The sequence below is a fragment of the Fusarium oxysporum genome, chromosome 10, assembly GCF_000149955.1.
Source record: "Fusarium oxysporum f. sp. lycopersici 4287 chromosome 10, whole genome shotgun sequence".
Lineage (NCBI taxonomy): Eukaryota > Fungi > Ascomycota > Sordariomycetes > Hypocreales > Nectriaceae > Fusarium > Fusarium oxysporum.
Window position 1 is genome coordinate 1,471,832 of NC_030995.1, and position 16,993 is coordinate 1,488,824.

Genomic DNA, 16,993 nt, shown 5'->3' on the forward strand with positions numbered 1-16,993 from the left:
GTAGATCAAATTCATGGAGAGGCGTCAATACGTTTTGACTTCTTCGTTTCAGAATATACAGCGTAATTTGTTCTATTCTACTCGTACTCCTCTGCCTGGTGTTAGGCCGGTGCATTGATCGCCGAAGGCTCTTTGCAGTATCAGCCAGATATGGTTTCGACATGTACTGTTCTTTGTTGCCAGTAACACACCAGAAAGCGCCCTTTTATGGCTCAAAAATGGGGATTGTATGGCCTAATGGCTGATATCGCTTTGTTATCCAAGTCTTGGCGCCTCGGATCCCACTTTGAATCGAGCTTGTGAGAAATTGTCTTGAAGCCAATCTCTTTGTCCCAGATGAAGCCCTATTTTTGGAAAATCCGTTCTATGAAGTCTCATGACCCGCGTCCGTATATCTGTGGATGGTGCCTCTTTGGAATATTATGGCATACCGAATCTGACCTCCCCTCGAGTTTTTTACTGTGCTATACTTATCCTTCATGTCCCTTTTAGTGACCGTTCCATTGTGCCTTGCGTCTGAGTATCCCTTTCCTCTCACTTCACTATGGCCTCTGGCCCAAGAAATGTAACCCTAACCCCAGGTGGGAGTTTAGATTTTGTCCATTACTGCCCTGCCTGGACAGATCCGAACTGGCAGGATGAAGGCCCAGAACGAGATGCGAGCCTCTTTGACATCAAAGACAGTGTGTTTGATCGTCTACGCCCAGCTCTTCTGCCTCGAGACCACTTCAAGAAACCAACTATTTACGCTCAACGATTCGGGATTTTTCCTGGTCGAACCGATGGCCGTTCGAGAACATCACCCACACGAGCTGAGAGTCGAGAGATCTTTCCTGCCAGCTCTGATATTCGAAATGGAAAGGAACTATTTGGACGTTTCGAAGATTTGGCCAAGGCAGCAAACGAGCACGTCGATGATTACATGGAGAGGACAAGGCCGGATATGAAAAAGTTGCGTGAAACTGAACAACAATTCATGCAACAGTATGAAGATCTTGTCATAGATGAAAACTGGCAGACCATCCTTTTCGGGAGCTTAACCATGGATGAAGTGAGTACATAGACTCGCATCCCCTCTTGCTCTTTTCGTTTCTCTAACCATGTCTAACAAACTTCAGTTACAAGCCGAGGGGTATTTTTCGATGTGCGATACCAGGTTTGACAGCCTCAGGGGTCAGGTTTCAGAGTAGGTTGGATATATCGGCTGTTTGAGTTGGCACTGACATGTCCCTGAAGACTTTTCAAGCGTGAAAGATGGGTCGACACCAGTTACCATGGCAAAACGGCTGATGAGCCTCGTTTAATATATACCCTCAATGGGAGACGTGAAGAATGGAACGCGAGGGTGTGTATAGAACCAAGCACCAAAACCTTATGATGCTAATCGTTGAAGACCAACGACAGAGTGTGGAGTGCGATGCAGCCGGCCATCCAACTCGCATCGCGGTTGCTTGGGATGGACGACGCCTTTATCTCGAGTCTCCTAGACATCACAAACAGACTGTGGATCAACCCCAGACTTTTCCAGCATCAGCCCGGGCAAGACCGAGATAATAAGATTAGATTCGTTCCAGACCTGGACCCGGATGATCCGTCTAGACTCAACGGAGCGAAAGCTGTCATAGACAGTGGTATAGACCCCAGAGCGGCCACTTGGCAGGCCCTGCTTCAAACAATCCAGATAGAACTAACTAGCGGTTTCCTATTTGAGGGAAAACAACAAAGAGATCACTGCACAGGCGTTACACACTCGTGTACCACATACCCGCGTGGATATAACTTGCTGGTCACAATCGATTGTGAGTTGGTTTGGCCCTTGATTAATGATACGTACAGCAACAGCGAAAAGTTGAAGGCCAGCCTGATACTCGCAACTACTATAGCCCACGAGATGATGGTGAGCGACAGTCCAGATACCTACTCATTGCTATTCTCCAACTAATAGTATGACAGCATGCATGTGCCAGTATTCCCGTCAAGTGGTTAGCTGATCCTGCCACGGTTGGAATAGCTCGAGGTGACCAAGTCCAGGCCTGCTCTGAGCTCTTGCATTCATTGCAGGATCACACACACGGAGATCTCCACGGCGAGCCTTATTTTGATGAAGACCCCTATCAAGAGGTTGGCCATGCCTTTGAAGAACATGTAAGTGCAAACACCGTGTCATAGATCCCCAAAACGGCGTTGATTAATGAAATTATTCGATAGGTCATGGGAGGCGGCTATTGGTCGTTTGCAACAGATGTTTGTATCCTGAGACCTGCACTACTCCAGACGGCGGCTGGTCTCGTAGCTTTCAGTCAAAATTCCGATGGTGACATTAATGTCCCCCCTGTGCTGCAGTACCCCCCAACGCGAAACATAAGGCTCACCCACTATATTCGAACCGAAGATGTTCAGAAATATTTCACACAACCTTTCTGGGACGTTGCGATGCAGAAATATGGCACGGCCGCTCTAAGGGAATCATCCAAAAAGCCTCATAAAGTCACCTACTACCCTGCTGATGATGCTTATGACACTTACGGCTTTGATGAGAACACTCTAGGCACTCCGGAAGACAAGGACTGGGTACAGGACTTCATGAAAGAGCTCGACGGTAGGGGAAATGCTGTGCTAAGGAGTTATTTGAACAACCTGATCAACGAAGCATGCGACTTTGATTTAATGAATGAGCAATTCAGCACTGACATGATGACCTGGGGCCATCGAGATCAAATCTGGCGCGATCTCAGTAGAGAAATACTCATGATACTCTGTGAGATCTCAGCGCACACGTATCAAGCATCTCAAGACCAGGCCCAAGATAACGTCCTAGATTTTCTTCACAACTTGTGGCAGGTTGCAAAGTGCCAACGAGGAAGATATCCTGACCCCCACTCCGCTTCCCTTGACACCTTGTCTTCTGACCCAGAGGATTGGGCTCAACATACTCGATATAGCGGTCTCGAGGTCTACGAAAAGCGTCTGGTACCCAGACTCATCGACTTCACACGCCGTATAGAAAGGGAGCTTATGCACATCGAAAGCATGGTATGTGAATTATACCAATCAGGAACCTCAAGTTGGCCGCTCTACCAACATTTTGGTAAAGGGCATGATGAAGAGTTGCGCGATCGAGTTGATAGGATGATTGAACACATAACCGACTTGTTGACTCCCGTTGGAATTGCTGATCGGGGAATCAAAAGCATCGATGCAGAGTGGTTCAATCGAATATGGAACCTAGGCCGAAGAGTCAAGGACGTTCGACGACTCTTAGATTTGGATACCCAAAACTACGAGCACAATTGGCGCGACCTCTTGTTATCGATGCCTATGGCACGCAAGTCCAACCGCAAGCCCCATCAGAGATTCTACTTTTTGGCAAAAAAGGAGATGATGAAGCTGACAGGAAGCCAACTGGAAAAGATGAAGGAGTTCAAAACCCGTTTCCAGAAAGCACTCAGCCTTGGAAGTTACAAAGTGGTCATCCCAGGAGAGGACCCGAACGTGCTGAGCATTGCTCAGCGATTGTCCGGAACACTGGATGATGATCGAGGCAGCAATGACCATGAGAAAGGCATCAAAGGACCATCTACAGGTATATTCGACATCGAAGCCGTGAAGAAGCTGGTTCATCAGCTCAGAGAGGAAGAGAACGATGCACAGACCGATATGCTCAATCGCATCACGAATCGCTTGAAGAGTGAAGCCCCAACCTTAAAAGAAGCAACAGCAGAACAAGCCGGCATGGTACCTCCGGTTCCACCCAAATTCCAGCAGATGGGTTTCGAAAACCAGGCAGTGCCGTTGAATAGCTTGGAGGAGTTCAAAGCAAACAATGCTCCATTCTCGGCTTTCTCCTCGGGAACTAGCTCCCCCTTTCCTCAACACCAACCGAATCAACCCCCTGCATGGGTAGCAAACAGTACGGGGGACCTGGCTGCTTGGGTCAACAATCGGCTTGCCGGCGGACCACCAGTCACCCACGGTATCACGCCTCACCCGTATGCACTTCGTGAGAACCTCACGGTAGATCTTCAAAACATGGCCCAAGCCTCGCTACCCATGCGAAACCCCGCCTCCTTCGCCAACGAGTATCCTCGAGAAGTGGTACAAGACCAAGACTCTTCTTTCGTGGTTGGTCCTCTTGGAGATATTACCCAATCTTGGGAGAAACAGTATCAACTTGGGCAGAGCCCGCCCCCTGCAGCAACTGGGGGCACACCTGTGGTTCAATCTTCTACAGCACCAACTCGCAGAGACAGCCGGGATATTGACTTGACTGGCGGCTTGAACCAAGGACGTAAGGCCACAGTTTTGTCGGATTGTGATCACAGCAGCAGTGAGACGGACGTATCAGACGACGAAGCGCAACGAACGAGAGAGAGCAGCAGTAGCGGAACAACACTCGTTGGACTGTCGGATGTTGAGGAGGAGCTGCTTAGCAAGATCGCATTATTCGAAAGGTCTGAGGCGAGAGAAAATGGATATGATTTGAAGCGAAGGTCAAGCTGGGTACCTCTTCATTCCAAGAAGAAGAAATTGGAGACGCCTAAAGCCAGGAGACGTGTTTACAAGTCGAAGCCGAAGAAGCCCAGAGTGCCCAGAGCTTAGGAAAAAGGAAACCAATGAACGAAGAAGGGGTTTGATTTGGGTCGAGACCGTGACAAGGGTTGGCTTGGGGAAGATATGTATTGATGTTTGGTTCGAATGTTGTTGGATCTGTTTTTAGGTATTCGGAATTCATGTTTTAGTATTGCCTCATTATGTCCTTATTTATCCTTGACTGAAACAGAGTTTCGGGAAACGCATCTTCGTGACCTTTACGTGTGTCTCAAAAACACCAACATTAAAGACTGAGGAATGCGCCTTGAAGTGCGGGATCGCAACTCTAGTTACAGGACTTTTCAGCCTGGATGTGCTCTTTACCAACCAACAACTTGGAAGACTTGGAGCATTCCAGGTTGTGGGTTTAGAGTTCTTTGCGCTGCAGGTAGCTTAGTCGTCAATCGAAAACTAATCCCTAGCGAGTAGGTAGGCGAGATCGAGGCTTGTTCGATCGTAATTTAGAAGCCTTGGAACATGATAGCCCTTTGGGTGACAAAAACCTTCGGGCACTTGAAGAAGGTGACGAAAAAAACTTGGTGGACAAAGGGTCTGTCAAGGGTAGGTTCATTGACTTGAGACTTTTGTCATGCAGAACAGGTTTTCTGCTAACCCCCTGTAATGCTAGCGCTCAGGCCCACTACGGATGGTGGATATTGCCCCTTCCATCCAAAGATCCAAGCTTCCAGAACATGCCCCACCTGTAGGGCAATCAAGTCAACTCAATGGTCATTCACTGGCATGGAGCTCCCATCCCCAGGTCATTGCTTCCCATTGTCACCTTCTCAAGCTGCAAGAACAAAGAAAAGAACAAGGACAATTACGCAGTCTAACTCCGTGCTCTTCGACTTACCCTACTTCACATCTTCTCGATACTGAACCACTAAGCCCTATTCTTTGTTAAGCTATTTTCTCCCAGGCATACATACCTGAGTACTCGATTGCATCATAGCACACCGAAAGCAGAACACGATAAGGCTCCTGGTATCACTTGCAGCAAAAAGGAAGACGGGCATCTAATACTGCCTTCCCAGGTTCATGAATGCCCCATCGTTTCCTCGAGAGTTCCGTTCTGACCACATCTGCAGTCCCTCGAGACTGTCATCAACAACCCCACCATAGCTCTTCTCCGTATATGCTCACCAAACGATTCATCACAATGGCTGCTACTAGAGGCCTCAGCGAGATTCCAACCCTCGCCTCTCTCTATCGCGACCCTGATTCTACCCTGTCCGAGGCTCATCTCTCATCAAGAAGCGACCCTGACTATCCTGCATCTGATTCCATCAACAAGCGCATCGGCTTGATTCGTGGCGATATCACCAAGCTTCGACTCGATGCCATCGTCAACGCCGCAAACAGATCTCTACTAGGCGGAGGGGGCGTTGATGGAGCCATTCACAGGGCCGCCGGTACTGATCTGGTTAAGGAGTGTAAGTCCCTCGGCCCCATTAACACTGGTGAGGCCGTCATCACAAAGGGTTACAACCTCCCTTCCAAGCATGTCATTCACACTGTCGGACCTGTGTACGCTGCAGACGCGAACCCCAACGAGAGTCTCGCCAATTGCTACCGCGAAAGCTTGAAGCTTGCCGTCAAGAACGGCGTGACCACGATCGGTTTCAGCGCCATCAGCACAGGCGTTTACGGGTTTCCCAACCTTCCTGCCGCTAAGATTGCCTGCAGGACTGTGAGAGAATTCCTTGAGAGTGAGGAGGGAAGCAAGCTCACCCGAGTGGTATTTGTCACGTTTGTTGCTCCCGATGTGAATGCGTACAACGAGACGATTCCGTTAGTTTGTTATACCTGATGCCTCATCCACATACTGACAGTTTCTTTTTAGGCGAATGTTCCCCCCTACGAAAGACGGATCTGCGTAGAAAGGACCAGATGTCAACCTCGCGAAGCATAAGAATCATCTTTATGGGATTCTTGATGTCCAAGGGCAAGACCGAGAAATATGTTTTTCCAATACCATCCCAGACTCAACCCAATCAACGAATGCTTACACCTATTATGGTACACCTTGCGGTCCAAATTTACTACCAAGAACGCTTGGCTTGGCTTGTGGTCTTCCAGGTAATGAGCATGATAGGCTAGCCTTTGTTGGCGTTTGCAACATGATACATAGCTTTATAGGGGCTGTTTTTAAACAGCACTCTCAATAGAACTTCTCCCGGCATTGCACCTCCTTGCGAGAGAGATCAAACAGCAGGCGCGAGATCAACGTGGAATGTTGAAACTCCTATAATATTATGTGAATACTAAGACTTTTCGAACCGGCGTGCCCTGGAACGAATCTCATAATGTATCGTTTTATCTACCTTAATAGAAGTCCTCTAACGATAAGTCGAAGATTTAAATCCTGAGTCTAATCCCCCCAACTCCGGTGGTAACCAAAGAATTTGTCCCTTCAAGTCACAGGCATACAGTTCTGTATGTTCGGCATGGTTTCGATAAGAAAAAGTGCAACGTTAACCACTGTTGAATCAGTCATATATACTACTAGATGAGGCCTTCAAAGCCGCGCAAGAGTCAAAGGAAACACACTTCCGCCAAAAATGCCCTATCAACGTACTGCAAAACATCTTAACCACTGTCTGACCCCGACCTCTAGTTACTGGGTCCACCCGGGCCCTTCTTCTTGTTTTTCTTCTTATTTTTCTTGCCCTGCTTTTGATCACCAGAAGCCCCTTCCCCCTCTGGTGTATCCGACGTGTCTGGCGCATCCTGGGTCTCAGCAGCCTCAGATGTCTCTTGGGTATCGTCGTCTTCAGTGGCTGGCTCCTTTCCACTCTTTGAGCCCGTTATGGTCTTATCATCACTTCCTTTGCTGTTTGTCAGTTGAGAAAGCATCGCCTTGAGTTCTTCCATCTCAGCTCGCAGCTTGCGGACTTCAATGACAGCAGGCTCGTCTTCCACGTTAGGCTTGACAGCCTCACAAGTCTTGGCCCAGCCTTCACCTTCCATGTCAAGGTCCTCGTGAAATTGTTCCCACTCATTGACCTGGTCGTCATCCTCCTCGCCTCGTGAGCGGTTGTGTCGAATCTTTCGTGCAGATCGCCTCTCGAAAATGGCTGCAACAAAAAGAAGAGGGGAGTACAGAGTAGCCATGACGCAGTCATTGATGAACTCGTATGTGGACTTTGGTATCCACCACTCCAGTAGTCCCGAAATGACGATTTCGACGAGGTTGAAAGGGGCGATATAAACATTCTCATCAGGAGCTCGAACGAACTGCATTGTCTTTTGCGCGAACAGTGCGAGATATTCATCATCGGCATTTTCATAGATATCCTCATAGGCCGAGTTGTAAAGTGCAATGAGGATATTGAGGAGAATAATCTAGAATATTGAGTTAACTTGACTCTCAAGGACTGATTGTTACCAACTTACCATGACAACAAAAGTAAAGCAGTAGTAGAGAATCAGACCGAATGGATGTCCAAAATCATCGAAACCATCAAACTCGGGACTCTGCATAATAGCCTTGAGCATAGACTCAATGATGAACCAGGTATCGCCCATGATGTTGTCATCAGCAATATCAAGACCGATGAATGCCTGGAGGAAGCCAATGATGACAACGATAAGCAAGGCAAAGAAGATGAGGGATTCCTTCATCATAACTTTCAGCACAACTAGCATGGCGCCGAAGAACCGGAAGCTGTCAAAATAGAGCAAGAGGCGGGACCAAAACATGGGCGCAACAAAAGAAAGCAGATTATAGCTGAGCTCGTTGTACTTCTTATGCACATCATCGTTGTCCCTGTATGCCAGCCCTATGATGCGTAGAACCAATGATACAGTCAAGAAGGAGTAAAGGACCAAGTTAAAAACATTCCAGAATCCCAGGATGTGGTAGCCAGCCTTGTAGTATTTGAGGCATTCGTCGCAGACATAGGCAAAGGTGAAGATGTAGAGCGCAATCTCAGCACCATCCAATACTCCTGATGCATTGGCAGAGTTGACTGCGGCCGTATACAGAGCAAGATATATGATGGAGAATAGCAACTGGGCGGCATTCTGATAGCGAGGTGCACGCATACGATCGGGATCCATGTGGATAAGTAGGCTGGTGTTTGCTTTGTTCTTGTAATCAACAAACTCGGAAGGATCGTCTTCGTCTTGGACTAGCCAGCCACGCCAGAGATATGCAATGCATTTCTGATAACCAGAAGAGCCAATGACCCGGACTGCGTGCAGGTCGACAGCCTTCTCAATGACATTGGTTGGGGCTGTTGGAACCTGGTCAATGAGAAAAGAGTACCGACGAAGAAGAACGTGGTGCAGGAGGTAATCGAGATCCTCTTCTCCCTCGATACTAGTTCGAGTAAGCTAACTGCAATTGGTGATCGAGACATCACTTTAAACTCACATCTGCTTGGCGATGACAGTGCAGGCAACAGCGCGCAAATCGTGGAGATCAGCATCCCACAGCTCTAGAATGGCTTCGCGTTTGAACCATCGCATGTTAACTAGCAGGGCATAAACCTACGAAACGCAAAGTCAGCATAACGTATCGAGCATCATGGAAGAGTGCTCGACGTACAACGCATGATCGGTATTTCTGGCCGCCAGCTTCCTTAGCCGCCTGTACAACCTTGTTGGTGATGACAGTGCTATGGGATCGCGTGATAGCACTTTCTTCAAGCTCGCAAGGGACGCATTCGCGAATCAAATGTCGCAATCGCAGGCAAACCTTCATGACCTCAGCCGGGGGAGTAGCAGATGTGATATTCTGGTTCCGATGGCTAGGCAAAACTATGGTATGTGAGCTAATAGCCAGATTTCGTATCGATGGAATAACATACGGGCTCTCTCCTCCTCATGGAGCCACTCGCGTCGGCTGGTGGTTCCATCGCTAAAAAGGCCCTTGAAGCGGTTCCATGTGCTGGGCATGATGGAAGCTGTGAGCTTGTGGCTCAGAATATGTTTTCAATGCGAAAAGCGACGCTGGAGGGCAAACGAAGAGGCGAGTTGGGAGCCTTGACGCCGAAGGGTTCCGGCAAAGAACTGACGTCGCGTATGGTCTTAGGATCGGCCGGCCTCCAAAACAAATACGCAAATGCTGTGTCGCAATGGATCAGACTAAATTTGGACCCGGAAGCGATGCTGTCTCAGGAGGATCTTTGTGCAGCAATTGACGGCTGATTGCAGCATGCACGAGTTCAGCGTAGACGATCCCCTCAAATTGAGATGGAAGAGAGAGAATCACAGGTTCTCCCTCCAAGGTGCCTTAGTCCAATTCATTCCAAGTTCTTTCCCGCAAACCTTCAAGGTTTATCCAACCCAAACCTGGTATAGCTGAAGGAGGAGCTATCTTTGCGACTGTGATGACGTCGCGGAGGCTGGTAATTGGCCCACTAATACACTAACGCTGCGGCCGTCCGTGCTTCCCATGCTCGCAGCTCGCTTTGTTCCATCCATCGCCAAGTTGAGCTTGGCCTAGAGCCCCATAGCTTAATTTCTTGCAGTATTGCGGGCATCCATCAACCAAGATCATCAAAACCTTAGTATAAAAGCAAGCAACGATCTTTCAGCTCAAGAGGAGCCTAAGTTTGGAATCGCAATATCAGGGGTATAAGCAGTCTCTTTCTGCACCCAAGGGAACAAGAAAGCACACATTTTAGTAATGTCAACGATTCTGATTTATGAGCTTGTCCACATTTGCTGATTACCTGTATGATAATAAAGGTGGAGGAGGGGTTGCGGTTCGTGAGCAGGTTTTTTTTTCACATGTTCAAGGAAACATGGCATGGTCAATGCTGAATCGATGATCCGATCCCCGATGGAAACCCAATGTTTTGTGGGAATATACTTATAGATGCGCCTTTTATTTTTGTTCAAGATGTTGTTCATGCAATATATTCCGAGCATACGACCTGGTGACTTAAGCAAACTCCAAATGCCATGGCCGTTCCTCATGTGCCGGTTTCCTTGTCTTTACCTCTAAGTCCTCGTACCGTTTTGTTTGATATGCTCAAGGTACTAAAGTTTGGCCTCTTTACTGACATGTCCTATGTAGCGCCAGCACGTCGTGCCAATAATATGAATAGCATGATCTTGTACATCGCATCAACAGCTCTGGACTCACTAATACACACTTCACACCAAACTTGCTGCCTCGATAGTACCTATGCAGTCTCCGATTCTCGTCCTGCCAGTCCGATGAAGTAACACTGCGGATGGCGTTTGTCGGCTGCTTCCTGTTGTGGTCGCTGTTGAGACATGGCCAACACATTGGATCCTTGGTGGTAAGAAGACTGCGGAGCGTCTATTGGCTGCAGAGAGAGGTTGAAAATGGATGTATACCTCCAAACACAAGCACCACATGTGGGTTGCTGCAGTAGAAAGTCCATCTTGCGGGCTTCATTCTGTCATTTATCGTATTTGGGATCTCAACATTGCACCGATACGAGGGATGTTGATCGATGAAACGTCTTACCGCTCGTGTTGCACTTCATTTTGATATCACGGGCTGCTCGCATCTGATACTCTTGCCAGCTCAACACTGGGGCCCTGTACTTCAACACTAAACCTTAGGAAGCTCTTTTGGCCGGCAAGTTCGGGGTGATCCCCCACATCGCAGGCATCATTTGAATAAGGCTGGCTTACTACACAGTCAGAGATTTGTGACCAAATTCAGCTCGATTGCTGGACAGTGGATGCCTATTGAGCAAAGAAAGGTGAGGCGGTTTGCCTGCTGGCAAGGTGTGTATTCACCATTAGAAGCTATTGGGTCAGAAGTGGGAGCGAGACTTAAACTCTGCGGTGGAAAAGTTGGTAAGATCGCGCCAAGGAGTTTCTACACTTTGAGAGGGTTTGTTCGGATACCGTTGGCCTGCAGTGCGACCCTGAATTTGCAGACATCAAAATTGAGGCTGACGAAGTTTGAAGATCAACTGTCAATGGAAATAGGTGGGTGGGTACCAGTGGAGGTGTTGGCCTCAGACCCACCAGCGAATTTAGCGCCTCTACATAGGGGACGGGAACACTAGGGTAGTGGAGGTGGAAGATCATCTGGGGTTGTAAACGAAGAGAACTTCAAACGACGACGAAGAATAGGTACCGAGGTACCTGAGCTACTGGTCCTCACTACATCGAAAGGTTGAATAATACTGCAAACCTGAGTAAGACTGAAGGTCCTACTGTACTTTCGTACTCACGTGAGTGAAAAAGATCAACAATGTATTGGCTGCCTGGTAACTATGTAGGCTAGTGGACAGTCATATTCATTGTCATCTGCAGCATCAGTCAGGGATCCAATGTAGACTAACATGTGGTGGAATACTTTTTGTTGAACCACATTTAGCCAATCAATTTGTAAAGAACCGACTGATCCTATGCATGTTGTATTTGTGGCTGTTGCGTACATCTTTTGGTGCCTGCCTTGGCTAGGGGAGGCAAGAAAACTTAGGATCTCAATCCTAAGGTATAAAAACACTTGAGTAATTTATTATAAGTTTAAGGAGGTCCTTTGATAAGTTTATTCTGGCCTCCTTTAATAAGGTCTGAGGCTTTCTTGCTCCCTGAGGCTTGGTTCTCTTACCCAGGTTGGTAGTAGCCACAGATGCAGTTGGCTCGTTGACCTCTGCATCTGCATCTGCCTGGCACTGGCAGTGTTATTCATTGCCTCGCGCCTTCGCTTGCAGCCTGGGCTTGTGCGTGCACCTCATTTTCCTTCTTCTTCCTTCTCCCTCCCGCCTATTTCTACTTTTAAGCATCACTTCCTCTCTCATCTTGTTGATGTCTTTCACCTCTTCATTCATACAGGAATGCGATAACAGTACTGTTACTGACATTCAAACGAAACTCCACAAACAGGAGTCTTTTACCAACACTCTTTTCTGTATTCTATGGTGAAATCTTTCGAATCCACCCCGAGCAACCAAGCGCCATCTCAACTCAACAGATTGCTTTGAAACATTCAAGTTTGCTATTCTGCCAACGCTCTCTCGATTTAATCGACTGCAGCAAGGTACTTGTGTCACGTTACAGCTTCAAAAAACCAATATGGAGCAGACAGATTCGATCACTCCCTCCGATCGTCAAAGTGGCCCAAAGCACAACAAAAAGTCTGGCCAACAAGAGGCAGATGCCACGATGGCTAATGAGGTTGACCCATCAGCCCCTGCTGCGGCTCCTTCAGAGTCGGCGGAAAGAACTTCTAAGAGTGGTTCTTGTTCGAGGAAGAGCAGGCAGCAGAAGAAGGAAAGGAGTCAAGAAACCAAGCCGGCTTCGGTGAAAGACGAAGCTGAGACTTCTGGCATTTCCAGTGAAGACGAACCTACTTCAGATGATGATCGAGCCTCAGAAACCACAACTCTGGCTCCCAAACATTATTCGGGAGTGAATGGCACAAGCAAGAAGAAGGAAAGAGCCAACGGTACCGTTTCTAAAAAAAAGACTTCGAAGGCTTCCGCCAAGAAGCAGAAGAAGCCCAAGAACAAAAAGAACAAGTCCGGCAGTTTCTCTGACACCGTGTCCGATTCGGACAGCGATTCCGAATCCTCTGATCCCGAGTCTTCTGATAATGAGGACCCTGTTGAGGAAAAAGACCCAACCAAGTCCTCTTCAGGCCTCGAGGGCCAACTGAGGGCGCTCGAACTTCAGTTTGCTCAACTTCAGCATCAACTGGGTAACTCTAATGGCCTGGCTCCATCGGTTAACCCAAGCGCTTTTGCCTCGTTTGGTTCATCAGCTCCGTCGTATTCTCTCCAATACCCTTCAAATCCTCTGGCTTCACAGGCAGCTAGTCTCGATCCGACACTATTCGCTCCTCGTCGATCAATTGCTGCTCGCCCTAATCGTGGCAGACGTCGACCTGGGCTATTTTCGAGAGTGCCAGCTCTCGAAGGTAGTGATCCAGATAATATCACTAATGATTATTTGCCTGGTGAGTTGAGGGCTAAGGGCCAAAAGCCCAAGGGTCCTGCCTTCAAACGCGTGGATCAGGTGTGGGACAACAGCATACACAATTTCAAACTTCAGGACACAGCCGACACAGACACCGATTCCCAGTACGACGAATACATTTTTCATGTCAGAAGGAAGTTCGACTGGGAGGGCAAGCATATAGCAACTGTTGTCGACATCAAGAGCAAATTGCTTCGGGAATGTCTACAGGACGTTATTGGCAACGCGGAAGGCATCAGTCTGGTAGACGAGACACCAAAAATCAACCCTGAGGTCCTTTTCTTGTGAGTAACCTAAAATTATTATCTGCCAGGAGGTTGGTGATGAGGCTTGGATAAAAATGAACGAGTTTGTGATGATATTGTGATCTTTTGCTGATATTTCATCAGGTACCTGGAAGACCTCCGTGATCATTTGAAGGCACTGCGCAAAGCCAAGCCTGCTGGCAAGTCCAAGAAGAGCCGGAAGAAGAATAAAAGTCTACTCAAGGAAAAGAAGCAGCATCTCAAGATACTTATCAAGTATCTTGACCATGACTTCGAAAGCACAAAAGAAAGTCTCTATCCCATGCTCAAGAATGGTCTCATCACATTTGAGCTGCTTTGGGCTTTGTGGAAACCGGATACACTGGTCTATACCACAACCTACGGAAACGCAAGCGAGCCACGAGTTTTCAAAGTCGAATCAGCGCACCTACACCACAGCGTTATGAGAGGTAGTTATTATCATGTTGAAGGGAAATACATGGAATTCGATGGTAAGCGCTTTGGTTACGGTAATACATCAGTCGAGATAGACGGGTTCCAGGGCGCCAAGAAGATCAAGAGTCTTCCTTGTTATCCGCTTCAGTACCACCATAACGAGCAGAAACTCCGACTTGATTTGATAGAACGAGGCAAAAAGTTTGCGTCATTGAGTGGTGTCCATTACAAGAGCTACAAGGGCATTGCCTTCATGAAGCGTAAGAACGGCTCGGTAATGAAGTTCAACATTCAGTCCAGCAGAGTCATGATCGACCCGACTATCTTCAGGAGGACCAACCCCAACTACAGCGTTTCGACTGTTAAGCCAAAGGATCCCGATATAATCGAGGAAGAGACTTCGGAATCGGATTCCGGGAACTGTGCGTGTTGCTCAGATTCGGAGGGCGCAGAGAAGGTCAAGTTTGTCAAGAAAGTCTACAAGGACGAGAACGGTGAAGTACATATGGTGAGCATTCCTAAAAGTTTGGTTAAGGATGAGCCCGGAAACGCCGAACTCGACGAACTCCCCTCCAAATATGTGGAAGGCGATGATGACGAGGACATGGACATCATTGATTTCACGGGCGAGGACTATCTCATTGCCTCTCCAGTGGTACTTGGTTTCTCGTTTTCAGAAAAGCAATGGTTGGAGTTCGCCGTTTCCTGCGTCAATGAAATCAAATGGAATGACAAGGCGTGGGACTCCCTAGTTCTAGAAGACGGCACCAAGGACCTGATCAAGGCCCTTGTGAAGTCACGCAAGTATCACGCGGCTAACACTATCGATGATGTTATCCAGGGCAAGGGAAAGGGGCTCGTCAGTAAGTTCAACATATCCAAAAATCCGAGGTGCAAAAAAAATAACATTTTGACAGCCGTCCTACACGGACCTCCTGGAACTGGAAAGACACTCACGGCTGAAGGAATCGGAGAATTGCTTCAATGCCCACTTTATATGGTATCGGCTGGCGAGTTAGGAACGGACTCGAGGTTTCTGGAGGCAGAGTTACAAAAGATACTAGACATTTGCCATGCTTGGGGTGCTATCCTTCTTCTGGATGAGGCAGACGTGTTCCTGGAAAAGCGTAATATGCACGACATCCATCGCAACGCCCTTGTGAGCATTTTCCTCCGTCAGCTGGAGTATTTTCAAGGAATCTTATTTCTCACGACAAACCGGGTTGAAGTAAGTATCTGGAAACCGTTGGCTTCGAATGATTGCTAACACAGGAGTGATTCAGACCTTCGATGAAGCCTTCCAGTCCCGAATTCACATCGCCTTGCGATATGACAATCTCAAGTCTCCTGCAAAGCGGGCTATCTTTAAGATGTTCCTCGACCGTGTTCATAAGCTGGGCAAGCTCAAGGTAGAGCCGTTGACAGAGGATGATCTGGACTTACTATCGAAGCAAGCTCTGAATGGACGTGAAATCAAGAACGTGGTGGGCTCGGCTCAAGATCTCGCCGTTAACAAAGGTGAGGCCCTTAGCATGCGCCACATCAGACAGGTTCTCGACGTTCATGCCAAATTTGGGCGGGATTTGAAAGGAGGATCTGGTTATGAGGATGCTATGAGAAGCTACTTCTAGTTTTGGATTGGGGATGATGCCGGCAACTGGTCAGCGGTGGCATGACGACAGAGATGGCTCGTCTTATGCCGAGCATCTGAGATTGAAAGTACTTAGTAGTCTTGTCTGATAGTCTTAGCTACAGCGTTGTTGAGTTATGCATATGTAAGCTTCTGCGATAAATTCTGTCGTACTCGACAGCGTTGTGCTTGTCTTAACCAGGAGGAAAAATTCGTGACTTGAGGTGGACTTGCTTCATGAAGACAAATGCAATGAGGCCCCTTGCCAAAGCGGCGATATTCTTCTGTATGATTTACATAACAATGTCCTTGGGGCATATCTCTTCAGGAATTGAAACATTCGCTAATCTGAGTACACTCACAGCATATTCTGAAAGTACAGCTATTGAAGAATTCTGATGTAGTCTCCAAGCCAGCCTCACCCGACCCATGAATTAACCAATCGTCTTCAGTCATGCACTTTCTTGTCTAGTCTCACCGTTATTTTGAACACGCATCTGTAGCCTTTCCCGGTCCAGCTTCACTTTGCGAAAATTACTGACGAACGCACGGAGTAATAGAGATTAGGGGCGGGATCTTTATTGAAGATCCCTGGATTATGGCCGAAGATCAAACTCAATTCAGCTACCCCTTTTCAACATACCGTAGGATTGAATGCGGTGATAGTCGTCAGTGTTTAACATGAGCATTTCACTCAATCTCGCTCGTAAAGAACCCTAAAAGGTTATCTTCATGGCGCTCCTCGGTTTCAGCATGTACCCATCTTTAAATCAACAAGGCCTGAATAACAGTGAGTACCAGAAATAGCAACATTCTCCACATATGACTATAGCCACCCAAGCACATAATAGTATCACCATGTATTGTCGGGAAGGATTCAAACGAGACGCATGATGCTGACTTGGCAATTAATAGCTCATGGCTGGCTTTTTTCACTTGATTCTAGAATCAGTGACGATGCCCTGTTGCTGAGAAATGAGACAAACACAGTCAAGAACCACGGGCAGAGTCAAAGATGCCGGTTGGCATTGGCATGTGGGCGCGTTACAGAGGACAATCAAAAGCAGGTCGAAGCATAAATGTTATGTGACTAACAATTTACGATGCTGGTTCAATGGCAATATTCCAGGGAAATAATATCAGTTGATGGTTC

At 47.6% G+C, this 16,993-nt stretch overlaps 5 protein-coding genes across 8 annotated transcripts; 4 read left to right on the top strand and 1 right to left on the bottom strand.

Moving 5' to 3' along the window:
- Positions 1-544: 544 nt before the first annotated feature.
- Positions 545-4,803, top strand: FOXG_11452 (uncharacterized protein; the record flags this gene model as incomplete). The annotated part of the gene is made up of 6 exons (XM_018391074.1): positions 545-1,051; positions 1,119-1,186; positions 1,237-1,345; positions 1,394-1,897; positions 1,954-2,145; positions 2,209-4,803. 6 exons carry the CDS (start codon positions 545-547, stop codon positions 4,597-4,599), a joined length of 3,771 nt encoding a protein of 1,256 aa, XP_018249658.1. The 3' UTR covers positions 4,600-4,803.
- A 506-nt stretch (positions 4,804-5,309) lies between these two features.
- On the top strand, positions 5,310-6,873 carry FOXG_11453 (RNA-directed RNA polymerase). Of its 3 annotated transcripts, none has more exons than XM_018391077.1 (3): positions 5,310-5,624; positions 5,679-6,381; positions 6,434-6,873. In XM_018391077.1, exons 2-3 carry the CDS (start codon positions 5,726-5,728, stop codon positions 6,468-6,470), a joined length of 693 nt encoding a protein of 230 aa, XP_018249661.1. In that variant the 5' UTR covers positions 5,310-5,624; positions 5,679-5,725; the 3' UTR covers positions 6,471-6,873. The 3 variants fall into 3 exon arrangements, with proteins under 3 accessions (XP_018249661.1, XP_018249659.1, XP_018249660.1); XM_018391076.1 differs by having other exon boundaries at positions 5,353-5,574; positions 5,625-6,381; positions 6,434-6,869; XM_018391075.1 differs by having other exon boundaries at positions 5,310-6,381.
- FOXG_11454 (uncharacterized protein) lies at positions 6,807-9,926 on the bottom strand. Its single transcript, XM_018391078.1, has 5 exons — positions 9,405-9,926; positions 9,143-9,354; positions 8,969-9,084; positions 7,987-8,914; positions 6,807-7,935 (listed from the first exon to the last, which is right to left on the bottom strand). Exons 1-5 carry the CDS (start codon positions 9,490-9,492, stop codon positions 7,204-7,206), a joined length of 2,076 nt encoding a protein of 691 aa, XP_018249662.1. The 5' UTR covers positions 9,493-9,926; the 3' UTR covers positions 6,807-7,203.
- A 169-nt stretch (positions 9,927-10,095) lies between these two features.
- FOXG_20540 (uncharacterized protein) lies at positions 10,096-11,937 on the top strand. Of its 2 annotated transcripts, none has more exons than XM_018400822.1 (2): positions 10,096-11,759; positions 11,813-11,937. In XM_018400822.1, exon 1 carries the CDS (start codon positions 11,259-11,261, stop codon positions 11,589-11,591), a length of 333 nt encoding a protein of 110 aa, XP_018249663.1. In that variant the 5' UTR covers positions 10,096-11,258; the 3' UTR covers positions 11,592-11,759; positions 11,813-11,937. The 2 variants fall into 2 exon arrangements, with proteins under 2 accessions (XP_018249663.1, XP_018249664.1); XM_018400823.1 differs by having other exon boundaries at positions 10,157-10,222; positions 10,288-11,853.
- A 62-nt stretch (positions 11,938-11,999) lies between these two features.
- FOXG_11455 (uncharacterized protein) lies at positions 12,000-16,097 on the top strand. The gene is made up of 4 exons (XM_018391079.1): positions 12,000-13,793; positions 13,899-15,073; positions 15,128-15,438; positions 15,494-16,097. The coding sequence occupies exons 1-4, from the start codon at positions 12,607-12,609 to the stop codon at positions 15,839-15,841; spliced, it is 3,021 nt and encodes a 1,006-aa protein (XP_018249665.1). The 5' UTR covers positions 12,000-12,606; the 3' UTR covers positions 15,842-16,097.
- Positions 16,098-16,993: the final 896 nt, after the last annotated feature.

Excerpts from the sequence above, each read along its gene's own strand:
- FOXG_20540 (XM_018400822.1), top strand. The coding sequence starts at position 11,259 with ATGCCTATTGAGCAAAGAAAGGTGAGGCGGTTTGCCTGCTGGCAAGGT.
- FOXG_11453 (XM_018391075.1), top strand. The coding sequence starts at position 5,633 with ATGCCCCATCGTTTCCTCGAGAGTTCCGTTCTGACCACATCTGCAGTC. Across the intron at positions 6,382-6,433 it reads GCGTACAACGAGACGATTCC|GCGAATGTTCCCCCCTACGA; the intron begins GTTAGTTTGTTA and ends GTTTCTTTTTAG.
- FOXG_11455 (XM_018391079.1), top strand. The coding sequence starts at position 12,607 with ATGGAGCAGACAGATTCGATCACTCCCTCCGATCGTCAAAGTGGCCCA. Across the intron at positions 13,794-13,898 it reads AACCCTGAGGTCCTTTTCTT|GTACCTGGAAGACCTCCGTG; the intron begins GTGAGTAACCTA and ends ATATTTCATCAG. Across the intron at positions 15,074-15,127 it reads CAAGGGAAAGGGGCTCGTCA|CCGTCCTACACGGACCTCCT; the intron begins GTAAGTTCAACA and ends ACATTTTGACAG.
- FOXG_11454 (XM_018391078.1), bottom strand. The coding sequence starts at position 9,492 with ATGCCCAGCACATGGAACCGCTTCAAGGGCCTTTTTAGCGATGGAACC. Across the intron at positions 9,355-9,404 it reads CCATGAGGAGGAGAGAGCCC|TTTTGCCTAGCCATCGGAAC; the intron begins GTATGTTATTCC and ends CACATACCATAG. Across the intron at positions 8,915-8,968 it reads ACTGTCATCGCCAAGCAGAT|TATCGAGGGAGAAGAGGATC; the intron begins GTGAGTTTAAAG and ends TACTCGAACTAG.